Source organism: Citrus clementina, unplaced genomic scaffold (assembly GCF_000493195.1).
Source record: "Citrus clementina cultivar Clemenules unplaced genomic scaffold, Citrus_clementina_v1.0 scaffold_9, whole genome shotgun sequence".
Lineage (NCBI taxonomy): Eukaryota > Viridiplantae > Streptophyta > Magnoliopsida > Sapindales > Rutaceae > Citrus > Citrus x clementina.
In genome coordinates this window covers 29967034-29984411 of record NW_006261964.1, presented here as the reverse complement: position 1 = coordinate 29984411, position 17378 = coordinate 29967034, and the positions used below count along the sequence as shown (strand labels likewise).

The following is a 17378-nucleotide window of genomic DNA, read 5'->3' as shown; positions in this document are numbered from 1 at the left end:
TAACTGCTAACCCAATCGGGTTTTCAACCCGAACCGAAATAAAAACTTAACGGGCTCTAAATTTGAACTCGTTCAAATTTTAAAGGATAATCCGAACCGAACCGGGCCCGAAATTCAGGTTTAAAAAACTGGTACAGATTTAAACTCGCACACATTGAATGAACATTTAAATTGGTATAGATTTAGAAAACAAGAAGAAATTTAAATCAGAAAATTTTTCTCTCCTCATCTTGTTCAGCCCCAAGCTTGGAATTATCTATTTTTTTTTTTTTTGGAGATATCTCTTATTCAGCCCCAAGCTTCAAAATTCGGGGATGGGGCGGATTTGGGATCACGGTAATCCGAACTCACCCCAGTTAGGAGCCCAACTCAATAGGCTATAGTTAGGCCCAAAATATAACATCACCGTCTTTAAGTTCCACAAGCTCGGCAAGTGAACCACTCCTGGAATATACTGGTAATGATCTGTTGTTTCATATTTAATTTTAACACTGTTACCTTCTGTATTTAGTTTTGTACCGCGCCAATTTCTGAAATTTTCAGTTCAGTTTGTTGAAATTTTTATGGAACTATATTTGGAAACTTGTTTCTCATATTTACTGCTAGATTAACAAGCATGAGCTTTAAACCATACGCTGGATTCTCCATCATGGGCCCCATGATTGAACAACTTTCTAGTCGTAAGTTGGCCCAAGACACCCAAGTCCCGCTGTCAAAATTGTGTATGGTTCCGGTTTCTTGGTGGGTCATCATCGCACAGGCCCATATTAGATCAACCCATTTTTCGCTGTTCTTTTCTATATTTCATATAGAAAATTAGTAAAATACTGATTAAAAAAATTCAGAAAAAATATAAAAATAAAACAATCCCACTCTTTATTGAAACTAGTAGCTTATTGGACTTATAAATTAAAAACATTTTAGCCACCGTAATTACTGCACTGTTGAATGGACTAATAAATGATTTTATAAGTTATAAAATTAATTATCAATAGTTGAACGGCACCTCACTGTTAAGCTTAAGATGCCATACAATAGAATCGTATTTACATTTAGGTCGAAGATTGGGTTATTTTGTTTGTATATGTGTGATGGTTGCGGATCGAAGTTCGAGTTTATCTACACAGGGGAAAGTCAATTAGTGAAGCAAAAAAACAAAAACCAAGTCGATAAGCATAAGTTGTGCCGGCCTAGCCTTTCCTTGACATGAGGCTTAATGCCAGCAAAACACGACCAGGTCAAATTAAATAAATCGGCTTCCAGTACTCCACATTCAACAAAATCCAGCTATGGATTTGTTAATGGCAGCACTTTTGGTTTGGGTAATGCAATAGCAACAGTCTTAGTTTCTTTTCACATTGTGTAAAAGAAACAACAATTGAAACACTGTAAAGAAGAAGAAGAAGATAAATTGCAAAACCATCGTGAAAGGAATGTCAATAAAGTTATTTGATATTTTGGGTGGCAACCAGAACTGATCAAATAGAAAAGCAAAAATTTGAACGCATAATTAGCCCTTAATTTTGCAGCTGTGTGTTACTAGAACACTTACTTTGACTTCTTATTGGATGCATGACTTTGTTAATTAGCACAGAAAAGATCGATGGACTTTAACTTTTGGGAATTAAAGAGACAACAAGAACCAACTCGGCAGCATCCATTGTTTTTTTGTCCAACTTTTCTTCCTGCTCCTGTTTCTGTGTAATCCTATGTGGGACATGAAGAGATATTGTGTTTTCGGTGATCAAAGTTAACCAAAAGTTTTGGTAATTGGTCAAAGTGATCCTTGTTTACATGAGAAAGTGATAGCGCTTCTAAAAGCACCACAATTAAATGGTTTTTTTTTTAATTATTTATAATTCTTGGTTTGAAAAAAATAATAAATTAGATATGAATTATATGAATCAATTTTTTTTTAAGAATACATGAATTAATTTTTTTTATATAATATACTCCCATAACATTGTGGAGAATCAAATCGATAAAACTAAAATATGCCAACTAACTCAATTAAGGAACTCTTAACATAAATCAAATATTTTTAGTTTCACAAGTTTTTAGCTCTGATTTTGTATAATCATTACGAGACAATAATGTTAAAAGTTATTAAATTACATTTGAGAAATATACAATAAAACCTATCTATAGTTATAATGTTAGGACCAGATAATTTTATTACTATAAAAATATTATAAATCAATAGAGATATGTTTGTGAAATTATTATTTTGACTTAATCATCCTTAGTGCAAATAATATAGAGACAAGCATAGTTTAAAAAAAACTAATACATATATTTATGCAGCGATCAGAGTATGCATGTCATCTTGAAAGTCTAAATATTTACATTTTGTTCAATATATATATATATATATATATATAGTACACACTTAATTTTACATAGCTATTAAAATTTATCAGTCCTCGGTCCACTAATATTTAATACTTGATTTTAATCCTCTACAAGAATTCCTTATTATACAAAAAGATTCCCAAACCATAATTCCAAATTCATTGGGGCAGAAAGTCAACAGATTTACTCAAAACAATGATAAATGCAAATGTGACATTGCCATTTCCCAACCTTCAGTCAAAAATTAAAATAAAATAAATAAAAATAAACATAAGATCAAGACCGGCGCATTCCCCTTCCGCAACTCCCCTGTCGGTGGGTGAAAAATTACGACCTTTTTCGGCCCTACATCTTTTCCACCGTGTGATCACACAGCTCATTTTTCAAATTACACTCCTGACCTTCTGATCCATCTCATCCATCTCCACGACCCTTGTGTTGTTTTTTTATTGCCACTCTGATCATCAAATTTACACGTATCAAATGATTTGACACATGGCCGCCACATAATGACCGTAACGTGTCCTAACGTTTCCCCGCATTACAATCTGGTACCCATGACCCATACATTGTTCACGTGGTACCCACCTGATCGTCATCTTTTCAATCGTCAAAATTATTTCTAGCCCTTCATCATTCTCCTAATGGACCCACCAGCCAAATTGCCAGAAAGTCTTCTGCTCTTTTTGTATTTCAACGTTTCTGGCATGTGCGATGGGCTCGGGATTTCTAAACTAGATATTGATTTTGTGGGTCCGGCCGGTGTGAAACTGATGGATTTCATGCATTTGACACGTGGGTGATCATGGTGATTAATTTCTTTTGTCAACCTTTTACTTGATTAGATCGTTGAGCGAAAAGGTGATTATCACCATTAATTAACCATAATTTGTTGTCAACCTTTCATTATTATGCGTTATCGAGTCATATGGGGCCGCACTTCGTTTCTTAGGAGCCCTTAAGTTTCATGAGGATGAGGGCTGCTAAAATAAGATAATCATGAGTTACTACAAAGCGTTTATCTTTTTTTTTTTTTTTTTTTTTTTTTTGCCTTTTGAATCACAATAAGTGAAATGATACGTGTCATGTTTAACGATTTTTTGTTTTTTTCCCTAATGAAAATGTGCGTATAAATCGTTTGTTTATGAGGATGGTGGTACCACATAAAATATAATGACATGATACACTTGCTTGCTGAATTATATTCTAGTGCAAACATTTGAACATTTTATAAAATATTGATTTAAATTATATATATATATAGTCGTTTATCACCTGTGTGCTGAAAAATCTATTGAATTCCTCAAACCTTATTAAGCTTCTTTATCTTGTTGTTTATAAGCTATATCTTGATAAATTACCTGCTTTAAAGTTTAACTTTGAACTTAGGAATCTAAACAATATAATATTTAAAACTTTTGTAACAGTACTCCTCATCACGTCCAAGGATTTGTCACACTGATCATTAAACACATGCAACTGATATCGGATGTGTAAATTTAATTCATACTTGAGGAGATTCAAACACTAGAACTTTAGGTTTACCCTACTATGATATTATTTAAGTTTGTCTAATATTAAACGACCGTTGTTTAGGGTCAAAAATCATATTTTAAAAAGTATAAACATATACCAATAGGCATTTGGTTTAGTGGGAGGGTCTTTGCAGTCAATATGCGTGAGCGTAAGGGTTCGACTTTTTATAACAGCATTATGGGGGTTAGTTGCAATCCCTCCTCAATTATTTCATAATTACGTAGAGAACAAAGACACTCTCTATCACAAAATGTGAGCATAGTAGACACATCTTGATTAATGAGGGTAAAAAATCTGAGCAAGTCTCAAGAAGATTATTGTACAAGAGTATTATATTCTGATCATAAATGCTAGTTGTACCAATTGTAGCGCAATAGTCCTATATATCATTATTCAATATATCAAACTGTTACTTCTTTTGACAAGTAGTCTCTTCTTCAATTTCAATATTTTTAATTCGTTTCATACATAATAAGGAGATTTTCATTTTCCCCTCTACCGAAATTAATAAATATCATTTATCCCTTATGTTTTCATAATAACCAATAACCCCTCTGACAGTATAATTTTATAATATTATCCTTATTTTTATATAAACTATTATTCGTATTTATTATAAATTAACTATATCATATAAATAGAAATTAAAATAATAAATTTAAGTACTAAAAATAAAGGATATATGATTATATATGTTTCAATGTGAATAACAAAATTAATAATAAGACATTTTTCTTGTACTTTTTTTTTTAAAAAAACTTTTTAATAATAAATATATATATTATATTCTCAAGATAAATTATTAAAAAAATGACCCATTTACCCCTCTTTTCCCTCAATGATTTTTTGTCAATTGAATTTTTGGATGTTATAAAAATAGTAGGGGAATAAATAGTTTATATTGATTTCAGTAAAGAAAACAGGCAATCTTCCTATATAATAAAGATGACTTGAATTTAACTAATGCGTACGCCTACATGACTAAATCTAAAGATTTTCATCCAAATCTTAATTAAATTTTTTTATTTTTTGTCTATAAAACAAAATCTAAGAATTGATATTATGATGATGATGATGATGATGATGGTAAAAAAAGTAGGGATGGGTAGAGATAAAATTGATTTTCTTGACTTCTCATCTCGTCCTAGATTGAACTCGGGTGATTAGTCAATGAAAACTGATTATATACCACTCAAACACATCCTTGAGGTGAAAACTCAACTCCCAGCTAAAATAGAGAAACTCCAACACTTAATCTCAAGGATGATGCGAGGAGACGTCCCTAACTTTCCTTGCCATGTTTATACATACATTCAAACTTTAAACATGATTTTTATTGAAGATAAAAAGTAAAATTTTCTCATGAAAGGGTGAAAAAGAAAGTTGAAAAAAAGGTGGACATTAATGAAGGCATTGAGAAGTGCAAGCAAAGACAGCAGTACCGGCTGAAAGTGATGTGTTGTGTTGGAAGCGCGGGGGGACCAAACCAAAGCATCGAGTTAATTAAAACACAGCGAAGCAAAAATCCTTAAAAGCACAGAGCTAAATTCAAAGAAGCAAGCTCAAATCAGGGGCCTGGGGACTTTACTCTTTATTAGGCTTAGCTGTTGTCACAGGTCAATTAATCTGCAAGTTGGTCTGAAATAATCTGAACTGAAATCTCTGCTGATTGTGAGCTCACTTGTTTGCATGCAGCAACCTAGCTCAGCTTACTAGATTTGTTTTGTGTGTTCTCTCTAGAAAGGCTGCAAATCCAGCCTCCTTTTGCCTCATCACCAGCCTCAACATGCCGCTTTTGTCCCCCACATCCTAAATTTAACTCGATTTTTGGCTCTACCTTTGCTTCTCTTATTGCCCGCAAGCTCATATAATTACTGCACTGACTAAAGTACAATAATTTCTTCGGCCGCATAGTTTATTAGGCTATTGTTCCATGTTATTTGTACATCTTTTTTTGCATTACCGTTGCATGTCGAAACTCGGGAGATATATATATATATATATAGCTGGTAAAATCTCTTAAGTGGAAATAACAGCCTGGTGTTTGAAAATAAAATAAGCTAATGTTTTGTTATAAAAAATCTTTGACAAATATATAGAGACAAATGAAATAATATGTCATCTTATACTTCTTCGTGAAGTAGTGTAATTTTATTGGAAACCCAGTGATAAGATTAATTAAGATAAGAGCTTGTTTAATTTGTAATTTCACCAAGTGATGGGAGGAACCGTGTGCCCTCAGGTCTTCCAACATTAATTCTTCGTACACTGTACTCTGCACAGTGCTACCAGGGCCATAAAAATACTGGGAATTTTAAGAGTTTTTATCATATCACGGCAGTAACTTAAATATATAAGTAGTTTTCTTATCGGCTTGTTTTTTGAATGGCCTCCTCTTGTGCATCGGCCAAAGTTCTTTAATAATTCTTTGGCTTTTGCATCAAACGTTTTTGCTGCGGCTTGTAAAGTTGTTGGTATATAAACCAGGCATCTTGTGTGAACAAGGATTATCTTCTGAGCAATAGCCAGCGTGCAAGCTGCCGCTTGTGGCCCGAAGAGTTTCAATCTTCTGACCTAACAGCAGTGATATTGTCTTTTTATTTGGGTAATTTTCATCTTTCTTGGAAATAAAACCCCTTTTATATATCCTTAGGGTTCTTGTTTGTTTAATTTGTTCTGTTTTTTTCTCTTATTTGGGTTTTGAATATTGCATTAAGTATCTATTGATATTACAACTATAAACATGTCGGACCAATTTTGATCAATGCAATGACATTTTTTGCAGCCCGAAAATCGTGTTTTGTTTTCGAAAAATTTAATTGAATATTTTGAAAGTATTTTTTTGGGAAGTACAAAGTTTTTTTTTTCCTTAACACCATGTTTGGTGGTTATATGTTTTTGTCTAGGTGTCATGAGTGGGCCCCAACTGTAAAAGGCACCTTTAAGTTCATACCACAACCCAGACTAATCCTCGTTCGCACCGAGTCGGCCCGTAAAGAGTAAAGTGCTGGCCAAAGTGATGACTCTATTCGAGAGTGAAGCTTAAACTCCTGATCTTTCTTAAAGAGTGAGAGTGCCGAACCACTTACACTAACCAACTTTGGTTATAATTGTTGCAAGACAGGATGGTAAATTTAATTTTAATTTTTCAAAAAACCATAGAAAATGATGTTTTCCTTTCGAAAAATGTAATTGAATTAGAAGATTTATAAGAGTAATGTACTCATCTTTTTATAAAATTTAACTAAACACTTTTTTTTCGCCATTTGGTATGTATTGTGTATCATTACCTAGGACCAAAAGGTTAAATTGATAGCTGTAATTTCCACAAGACAATGAATCTAGATACTAGATGCGCCAGTTTGTTAAAAACTTATCATCTTTGCTTTATATCTCAGGAAGGGTATGATTTTGTCTAAAAAATGGTTTGATTTGACGGGTTACGTTTATATTATGGTTAAAGAAATTAATCAAGCACATACTTTCGAATACCAATGATAAAAAAAGAAAAGGAAAAAATCAAAATATTTTGGTCATTATGATAATTATGTTGGCTATAGCAGTTGCCTGTGGAAGGTGGCAAGTGCTTATTAGAAAAGTTGTTTGTTTGATATTAAAAAAAAAAAAGAAGGTGTCGGCTTCTTTAACCTTCCAAAAAAGCAGCAGTCGGTTCATGATTATTATTACTTCAACTTGCAACAATACTTGACGCTTTGACCCAACCATCAACAATCAAATACATCAGAAGCACTGCTGAAAAGCAGCTTCCGAAAGGCAGCATTGCAAGTGAAGTGAAGAAACTAGATTAATACCCCACGTGAAATGGAACATCATGAAGATGAAGCTGTGAGCTTACACAGAAACATCCCATACCAATAATTATATGCAAACTGAATAACTTAAAAGGGAGAATTTTACAGAAGTTGCCCAAAATTAGGACCAATTTATTAAAATAAGCCACTTATCATTTTTCTAACTTTAATAGTAAAAATGAATATTTCGTGCACAAATACTTTACCATCAACAATCAAATAATTTGTTGCTCTAGGTATACATATAAATTTTTTTGACGATTGCTCATGGGTTGGCTGCTCGACGTATCAATTACTAGTCTAGTGGGACAGATTACTTGGGGGCATTTTTATTTGAAGTGTCCATTTTTGGCCACGAAAATAGAATTATAAATGAATGGGGATTTTGTTGTAAATTGACCCTAATATCAGGCAATTTCCGTAATTTTGTTGTCAAAAACAAACAAAGATAATTTATTTTATTTCAATGGTTACCTAAATCACACTTTTACAATCATATAGTGATGATTTTATTGAGTGCTTTTTGTCTACTATACACATCATAACACTTGGCATGCAATGCCATGGCAGAAGTCTGAGAAGCGCTAACTTCCTGTGCTACGCCATGGCTGACCTGCTTAAAACAGAAGTGATTTCATCCTCTGTGGCATTTTTTATATTATTATTATTATTATTATTTTTGCAGTGACTGCATGGAGATATTAACTCGTTCTTATGATCATGTTGGCCAAGTGGCAAGTGCCCAATTAATTTTCAGACCGTACGCCAATCTGACCCATCTATCTGTTCTTCAAAAGATTTGGTTAAAATTCACCAGAAACCACGTTAGAATTTTCAGAATTGTAAGCATCAAACATAAAATTTTATACTGGGGTTTTAAAGCTGGTTATCATTTCTATAAGCTTGTAATTCAATTTCACATGCTATGAACCAGAAGGATGTCATTACTCATTAGTTGTAATTTTTTTTTCCCCCCCCAAAAAAAAGGGTTTGAAGGAGTTTAAATTCAACTTGTACCGAGAGTGAAAAAGGGTTCTCGAAACTTATTTGATATATGTGATTTATAAACAGTTGTATATGGTTTCGGACTTTGTAAATTATATCCAACTCGCCCTTGTCTATTATTATATATATTTTTATCTAATGAGTTAAAGTGGAGATGTCACTAGAATATTAAAAAAATAAAAAATAAAAATTTGAATATATTAAAAATTATTTTTGCTAGTGCATTAATATATGTATTTTCTCATCTGTTAGTGGCATCCTCATTTTATTCGGATGAGATTCTCCTCATTAGAAAATTATTATTATCATTATCATCATCGTTATCTAGTGGGGAGATCATCATCTTAATAAAATGAGGATGTCACTAACAGATAAAAGAATACATATTTTAATATACTTATAAACAAAAAAAATATAATCTATTAAATTTTCTAGTAAAAGATCTAGCAATCTAACACTTTATTAAAGTGCTGGATGGACTTTCACACTATTGTGAAATCCTTTCACAATGGTGAGAAAGTCAACCCTCGTTAGAAAATATATATATACACACTTCTCTATTGCAAATACTCGTATTTTTTTCTTTAAATATGAATTTGCTATACATACAATATAATGTATTGATATTTTTATTATTTTTTGTTCAATTAATTAATACACCCATATGATGTACACAATAAATTTATATTTTAAAATATATGAGCATCCGCTCCTAAGAATGAGTGAGGGATCACTGACCATTTTAAAGTTAAGGACAAAATAAAAATAACAAGTCATGAGATTTCTCGTTATGTTTAAAGTAAAATAGTAGGGTGTATGAGTTATGCCTATCAAGATGAATAGGTAAATATTATTTAGTCCTTATAATTTGAGCCAATTAATTATTCTATTAGTCTTCGTATTTGTAAAAATAATTTAAAAAATATAATTCATTGCTTCTGTATACGTTAAATATTTATTATTTTTTATGATATAACTTAACATTCTAACAAGTCATACATGCAGTAGCTGAAAAATATAGAATAATGAAATAAACTTTTACAAAAAAATATATACAACTAAACCCAATTTTTTGTAAAAAAAAATATAAGAACTAACTTAGGGTGCGTTTGGGATTGAGGTGCTGTAGCTTTTAAGCTACAGCTGCTGTGAAAAAAAAAATTGTAATTATGAAACAAAAGTTAATAATATATAGTAAATATAAATTTTAAATAATAATTTTGATAAAATTATTAAAGATGTAATAAATTTTATATTATACAAGTGAAAAATCATATCAACATAACTTAAAAGTTACAGCAGCTAGTGTTTACCAAAACACTTTAGTGCTGTAGCTTTTAAGTTACAGCTGCCCAACCTCAATCACAAACGCACCCTTAGTAATTGGCTCAAATCATAGAAATTAAATTAAAATTAGCAATAGATAAAATATCCTTACTTCGACCTTAATTACTTTAACACAATTCATGCAAAACAAAACTGACGGTGATATGGAACATTTTCTTTAATTTTTTTTTTGTGATTAATTATCAATGATTTTCACTGACTTTCTATATTGATTAATGAATGGAGAGGACAAAAGAAGAGCTGCTTTCAGATCACTTATTTGCCAAAAATGGAATTTTATCCATGGTGATGCTACATGTATATAGAAAGCAATAAGTGGAAAGAAACATTTTAATACACGAGCCAATGAGATAGAATTTAAATTAAATTAAACCATTGTCAATACACGGGACAATAAAGTGATTTGAATACAAAAGCACTTACTTGAGTTGGTAAAAGTTATTTTTTCTAGAAGAGATATTTTCATTTAGATTAGTTTGGATTTTCCATGTGGATCATGTCCATTTATGAAGGGGTTTCATTTCTTTCTTTCATTCACACAATAAAGTGGCAAATTGGTCGTATTGTTTAATTTTTTTTTTTTTTTAAAAAAAAGGGCTATGTGGATCAGAAAAGTGCTTCACGAATTGCTTGTTATTTTCTTGGCCCCTCTATGCTGAATTTTCAACAATATATTCCAAGCTTTACATGACCCAATATAAGCTATAAATCCAAACACGGTTTATATGACATACTCAAATATGTCATAACAAATATATGTTGCTTTCAAACATCTTGTATGTGTAATGTAGGTCTTAATATTATTATTTACCAACCGGCAACCGCGGCAAAAAGGAGCTCCCTTTTATCAACCGCACCTCATGATTTAGAGCACTTTCATATGTGCCTCTAGGGATACTTAATCTAGTAAACTTTTAAGTAATTTTATTTAGTTGGCTACTTAAGATTGAGTCCTCAAAATAATAAAGACCAAAAGAATTAATTTTAACTTTACCCACTTTTTTTTTTTTTTTTGTTTTCAAATCAAAGATGACGAAGCACTTTCATCAACCCATACTAAAAGTGCTTTATCATTTTGTTTCTCTGTTGCCTTTACAACTAGTGTACATGTGTGTCTCCTCCACCTTCTTGACGGTTGAAAAGATAGTAACCATATTCTTTGACTCGAATTTAAAATCAACCTATACACAAGTCATATATACTTTTTTTTTTTTTTCAAACCTACAGGAGTATAGGATCCTTTTAGGCCCTTATATATCCCCGCCCATGTCTAATCGATAATATTACTTATAATGTACGACATTATCACATAGGATTACATGTTTAAATAATACGTAACTTTAACATCATTCACAAGATGTTATAAAATTACATCATATAGTAAGTGTATGATCAGTCACCAGATTGATTGTTTCAATAATCAAATGAGATAGTAATTAAACCATGTAATATGTATATTATATGCTTTGGAAAAGATGGAAATTTGTGTTGAAGGCGCGCGGGTGGAATTAATTATAAGTTCGGTGTTTCGATATGGTATTATGAGTGCAAGTAGTGCCAAATGGGGTAAGATAGAGACATTATTATTATGAGGACTTTTTTAAAAATTTTTATTCTATCACTCGTTTGAGTAACAGTGAAGCAAGTACCATCGCTGCTGGATTGCTCTAAATCACTCACTCAAGAGACCAGAGACACTAAATATATTTTATTCTCCAAAAGTCTCATGTTAATGAAAATAAGAATACTTTTTTTTTTCTTTTATTTGTTAATAAAAAAACATAATTATTAACGAATAGTAATTTTAATGTACGTGGTAGCAGATGATGATAAGGATTGAGATGTTTGTTGCAAAGTACCCTTCAAAGACTTCCGAAGATAAGGTCGACGCAGGGGACTTGCAACAAGTGGTTTGTCTCTTTGAGATTGAAAGTGATTAAAGCTTAATTTTGGAACGTGTCATTTTTTTAATTCTTTTTTTTTTTTTTTAACAACAAAACAAATATGAAACCATAGCAAATGTTTTAATCATGCATGTGCCATACTCAGGGACTAACTATTTCAAAACGGGAGGGAGAGAGAGAGAGAATGCCAAATTTAATTCACTTATAATATCATTTTCCTATTTCTACTCTTAGTCCACAATCTCTAATTTATTCATCCATATGATTAATTTTTCTCCCCCTATCAGCGCTGCATATTATGAAATCCCAATTCTAGAAATATAATAAGTTTTTTTTTTGTAACAAGATATGATGAAATAAATCATTATTTTTCTGAGAAACTTGTATTATTTCAATTTGTTTTTTGTACGTACAGACATTAATGGCATCATAATTTTACTGGGAGTTAATCAAGTTATATTGGCCAGCCAGTTCTGGTAAAAAGTACTTTCACTCTGGAAATACAACATTAATTGAGTGGCACATCAGAATTTTCAAACTCGTCATGTCAGTTCTCTTGCATGAGGAAATATGACAAGTGAAGTTTTTTTCCTTCTTATTTTGGCTCATGGGATTTAATTAGGCAAAGCTGGCACACGTCAATTCCAGTTGACTCATCGCCAACTACAGTGTTTTCCCTCGATAGCTTATATTATTCACCCGCATGAATTATTCTCTTTTTTTTTTTTTTTTTTCTTTGCCCTTTCCTTTTTACAGACGTTAACTTTGCGGCAGCAGACCAATAGGCCTTTGATCGAGTAAGAGAGCCCTTGCACTTAAAATAATGAGTGTAAGGGTTTGAGTCTTTATAAAAGTATTTATGAGGTTTATTTATAATTTTTTCTTAATTAACACATAATTGAGTGGAGTCAGTCTATTCCTCACAAAATGTGAGTAGAGTGGACAGCCCTCGAATATTTGAGAGGGTTTGAAGAATTTAGGCAGCGCTTCAGAGGAGTACGTGCCACGATGAAGGTCTCAATTGTAGAATCAGTGTGTAAATATTAATTGTAATACCTACAATCCTGTATAAACAGTATTCAAAAAAAAAAAAAAACTTTGCGGCAGCAGATTAATGAATTTTTGGTCCAGTAAGAGAATCTTTACACTTATAATATGAGTGAAATTGACAACTCTCAAATATTTGAGAGAATTTAAAAAATTTAAGCAGCACTTCAGAAAAATACATGTCATAAAAAAAATCTCAATTATAAAATCTGTTTATAAATATTAATTATAATACCTATAATCTTATATAATAATATTAAAATAAAAAAACTTTGCGGCAGCAGGCCGCCAGAGCCATGCATGCCTATAAACACCAAAAGTAAAATTTTCCAAAAAAAATTTCCATTAAAATAAAAGACTCGACTCGATTTCACACACGAGCGGGAGCGGCACCGACTTCGACTCCAATGACCGCAAATCGCGCCCGCTAGTGTGGGCCTACAAAGAATGCCACTGTGGAATTTTTTTTAAAAGAATAAAAATCACGTATATGTATTCAAACTTTGCCACGTCACCACTTATTAATCTCAAATTCTCAGTAGTAGTTAAAATGAGAGCATTTCTTTTGTAACGACGCAGTTTCAATATTTGAAGTACATATTAATCGATTTTTTATTTTTGAATATTAGAAAAAAAAATTACGTCTAGAGAAAACATAATTGGGACGAAATTTTATATTTTCATTAATACTCATCAAAATTATGCAGCCTAATTATTATTACTGTTATTGTCATAACATACCACGGCAGAACTTCACTTCACTCAACTGGACTCCGTCAAGTTTAACGGAGTTATGCAGTAAACAAATAAATAATTTGAAAAAAAAATAAAAAAAGAACACTACTAGAATAACAAAAATGGCCGATTTTTCGGTCACCGCCGGTACAAAAACTGCCGAGTAATCGGCAAGCAAAAGACGGTGAGACTCTTGTTTTTCAGTTTCGCACTCTCAAAGTCCTCCAACAAGCGGAGGGTCAGCGGAGAACAAATCGCCGATGTCTTGGAAATAGTCGTCCACTTGACATAGCGCAGAAGAAGAAGGATAGGACGACGTCGTTGAGAATGTGAAATCACCACCAAAATCTTGAGGCACCGTATCGAGAAACTCGTCAGTACTGAAGAAGATGCTGTCTTGAAACATCGGAGCAGCAGGGTTGCCGCCGTCGTCGTGGAAAAACGACAGCCCAGGTGTTGGCACGTTGCTGAAAAACTCGTCGAGAAATGGCAAATCCAACGGCAAATAGTCGCCTCCCCCTGAGGAATCGTCACACAAAACCGCGGTCGTCGTCGTTTCTCCTTGAATCTCTTCATCTTTCGGCGGCTTTTCTTGTTCAGACTCTTCGCTCGAATGGGTTCTGAAATTGAGAACAGAAGTTGGTGAGGAGAGATTGTGACAGTGAGACTCTTCACCCGATTCGTAACCCGAAACCGTAGCCGTAGCCGATACGTTGATTGTTGTTTCGGGCTTTTCTACTTCAACCTCAACTTCAACAGCAGGCGGTGGCGTCGAGAAATTTGTCAAAGCGTCGGGACCTCGAAGTTTGATGGCGGCGTTGTCATATACCCGGGCAGCCTCTTCAGCTGTGTCGTAAGTACCAAGCCACAACCGTACACGTCTCGCGGGATCTCTAATCTCAGCCGCCCATTTCCCCCACGGCCTCTGCCGTACGCCACGAAACTTCTTCCCATTCGTCGTTTGCGAAGCCTGCCTTAACGGCCGTGCTGCATCATTATTCATATTGTCCGCTGCCACTCTCTTTCTGTTACTGCCAACGGCTCCCGCGGCGTTGCTACTGCTGTTCTTGCTGCTGCTGCTGCAGCTCGTCTCAATGTTGATTTCGCTCACGTAGCGTTTCACCCGCTGGCGGCTGAAGAACTCTCCTTCCTCGTCGCTTGATGAGTCCGTGGCGTCGTGGTCGGTGGTCAATATCCGTACCACCCTCCGTTCATCGGCGATTCTTTTATTGGATTTCAGAGATGGTTTTGTGAATTTCTTTGTAACATTTCGATGTACTGTGTATTTAATCGGACACAGACTGCTGCTTTGCTCCATTTTCAATTTAAAATTAAATTTCTCTCTCGCTCACTAAATCCTTCGCATCGAGAAAAGAAAAGAGAAAGAAATTATTCCACTGTTCGAAGATTAAAGGGGGGCACTAAAAGAGAAAAGAATCGTCAAAGTGAAGCCAGCAGTTGAAAGAAGATTCTGTTTCAGTGAATATATGGGGGATTTTTTTTTTTTTCCTCCTCTGTTTTGAATCAAAATCTTTGAGACTGAGAAAGAGTGAGAACAAGTGTACGGAACAAGATTGAAGAGAGAGTAATGAGTGTATGAAGAAGCAGAGTTTTAGTTGCGGAGGAGACCGAAACACTGAAAATGCTGTTTTATAGGATCCAACAGCCGAATTCGGAAAAACCCCATTTATATTAAATATTACCATAATTTTCATTTTTTATTTCTAATTTAATTTTTTATCATCATAAAAAAATTCAAAATTAAAAAAATGTTATTTGCTAATTAAGAAGGGCAGTAAGTACTAGAGAGCCGGTCGGTCAGTGAACCGGAGTTTCCGGTGAGGGACCAAAGTGGAAACGACCCGCCGCATCCCAATGACGCCGTATGATTTCGACACGTAGCGTTTGCGGGCCCTGTTTGAATTTGGCCCGATGGGAAAACATCATAAGGTGCTGAATCAGCGTACGATTCATCTCGGAGAGCGTGAGCAAGTCACGTGAGGCCCAAGATACCCGGCCTTTGTTAAAATGGTTCCAGTCAGTCAAATTGTCCACTGCTTTGACTATTTCAAGTTAATTACTCTTTGTTCTCTTAATCAAGTGGGCTAATCAATTATTACGCCGAGGGTAGTTTGATAAATTAAGTTGTGTAGAACACTTCATGTCGTGCTGGCTCGGTGGGTTAATAATTTTTCTACCCTTGGAGGATTCAACTTGAATTCTTTTTTTATTTTTCATTTTATTTTTGTTTATGTTTGTTTTGGGTGATAAATTATAAAATTACATTTTTACAGCTAGTAGTAACGTGGTGGGCGGCCTTGAATTTGCCGCCATTTATATAATTAGGTTTTATACGTCTCTGGGCTGTTTCTGTTCTCTTCGTTTTCACTACCGAGATGTTTTATCGTACATGCTCTCCATTTGCGTGGTAAGCACGCTCTTTCAAATTATAAAATAAATAGAATTGAATTAGCATTAAAATTATTTCCTTATTTTTCGTCCAATTAAAGTATTTCTTTTCCTCCAAGTTAAATCCCGTCTTCCTTCCAAGTAATAATTTTTATTCTTTTTGGTGTTTTTAAAATCATTGGATAATATTCTGATTCATTAGAAATATATAAAATGATACAAAAATGGTAGTGAACATAAATTAAAATAGGATTAATCCAAATGTAAGGTAATCCCATAAAATTAGGTGTATTATTTGATAAAATTATGATACTACAAAATTTGATCCATCACCGAATGACACTATAATAGGACATATTATTAAAAATAATTGTTCAAAAAGGAATCGTTTTCTTTGTAACTTTTTTATCAAGTAATCTAACTAAGGCGGAATTTATTTAAATTTTCTTATTTTTCCGTCATTCAAAAAAGTTATGTGATTAATATTGAGTACAAATTTCGATTATCCGCGCGTAGCATTTGCAATAATAAAAATGGTTTGTAAATTATACAACATCGCGGTAAAATTTTAGCACACCAAAACGTTTATTTCTTTAAACCGAACACGGAACACGTGGCCCGTGATTAAAATCGTCTAAGCGTGGGGCCCCTGCGCAAAGAGATGATGCTCGTGGAACACGGAGAGATAGACCGTTTGATCAACGTAACAGTAACCACGAGGTCAAAATTTTTGTGCCGTTGATATAATCACACACGACGGTAGACACGTGCCGTCCGTACTGAATGGAGACTCCGGTTCCACGCGTCTTTTTTCCTTTTTTTTTTTTTCTTGGTAAAGGGTCAACTGAGATTGGTCTAATTTTAGTGAATATGAGAATTTATTAGAGAAAATGTTGGCCGATAATTTTCCTTAAATAGAAAAAACAAATTCAATTTTCGTTGAACGTTAACATGTATCGATAATTTTCTTTTCTTTTTCTTTTTTTTTAATCATATTGAATACTCATCAACACGTGAAACAGTTTTTGAGGCCTCCTCGAATGTGTATGCAGGAATTGATTTTCCTTTAGATATTGGAAACTATATATTTTTTTAAGAAAAAAAAATCACTTCTAACTTGATTTCGTTATTTTATTGATGATGGTGTGACGTCGTCACATAATTAACGTTCAAGTAATTTGCAAGCCAAATAAAACTGCCAAGACTTGAGGAGGCAAGTACACGAAATTAC

General features: G+C 33.3%; 1 protein-coding gene across 1 annotated transcript; it reads right to left on the bottom strand.

The window, feature by feature from the left end:
• Positions 1-13707: 13707 nt before the first annotated feature.
• LOC18031934 (ethylene-responsive transcription factor CRF4) lies at positions 13708-15386 on the bottom strand. The gene has a single exon (XM_006422048.2). The coding sequence runs from the start codon at positions 15054-15056 to the stop codon at positions 13953-13955; it is 1104 nt and encodes a 367-aa protein (XP_006422111.1). The 5' UTR covers positions 15057-15386; the 3' UTR covers positions 13708-13952.
• Positions 15387-17378: the final 1992 nt, after the last annotated feature.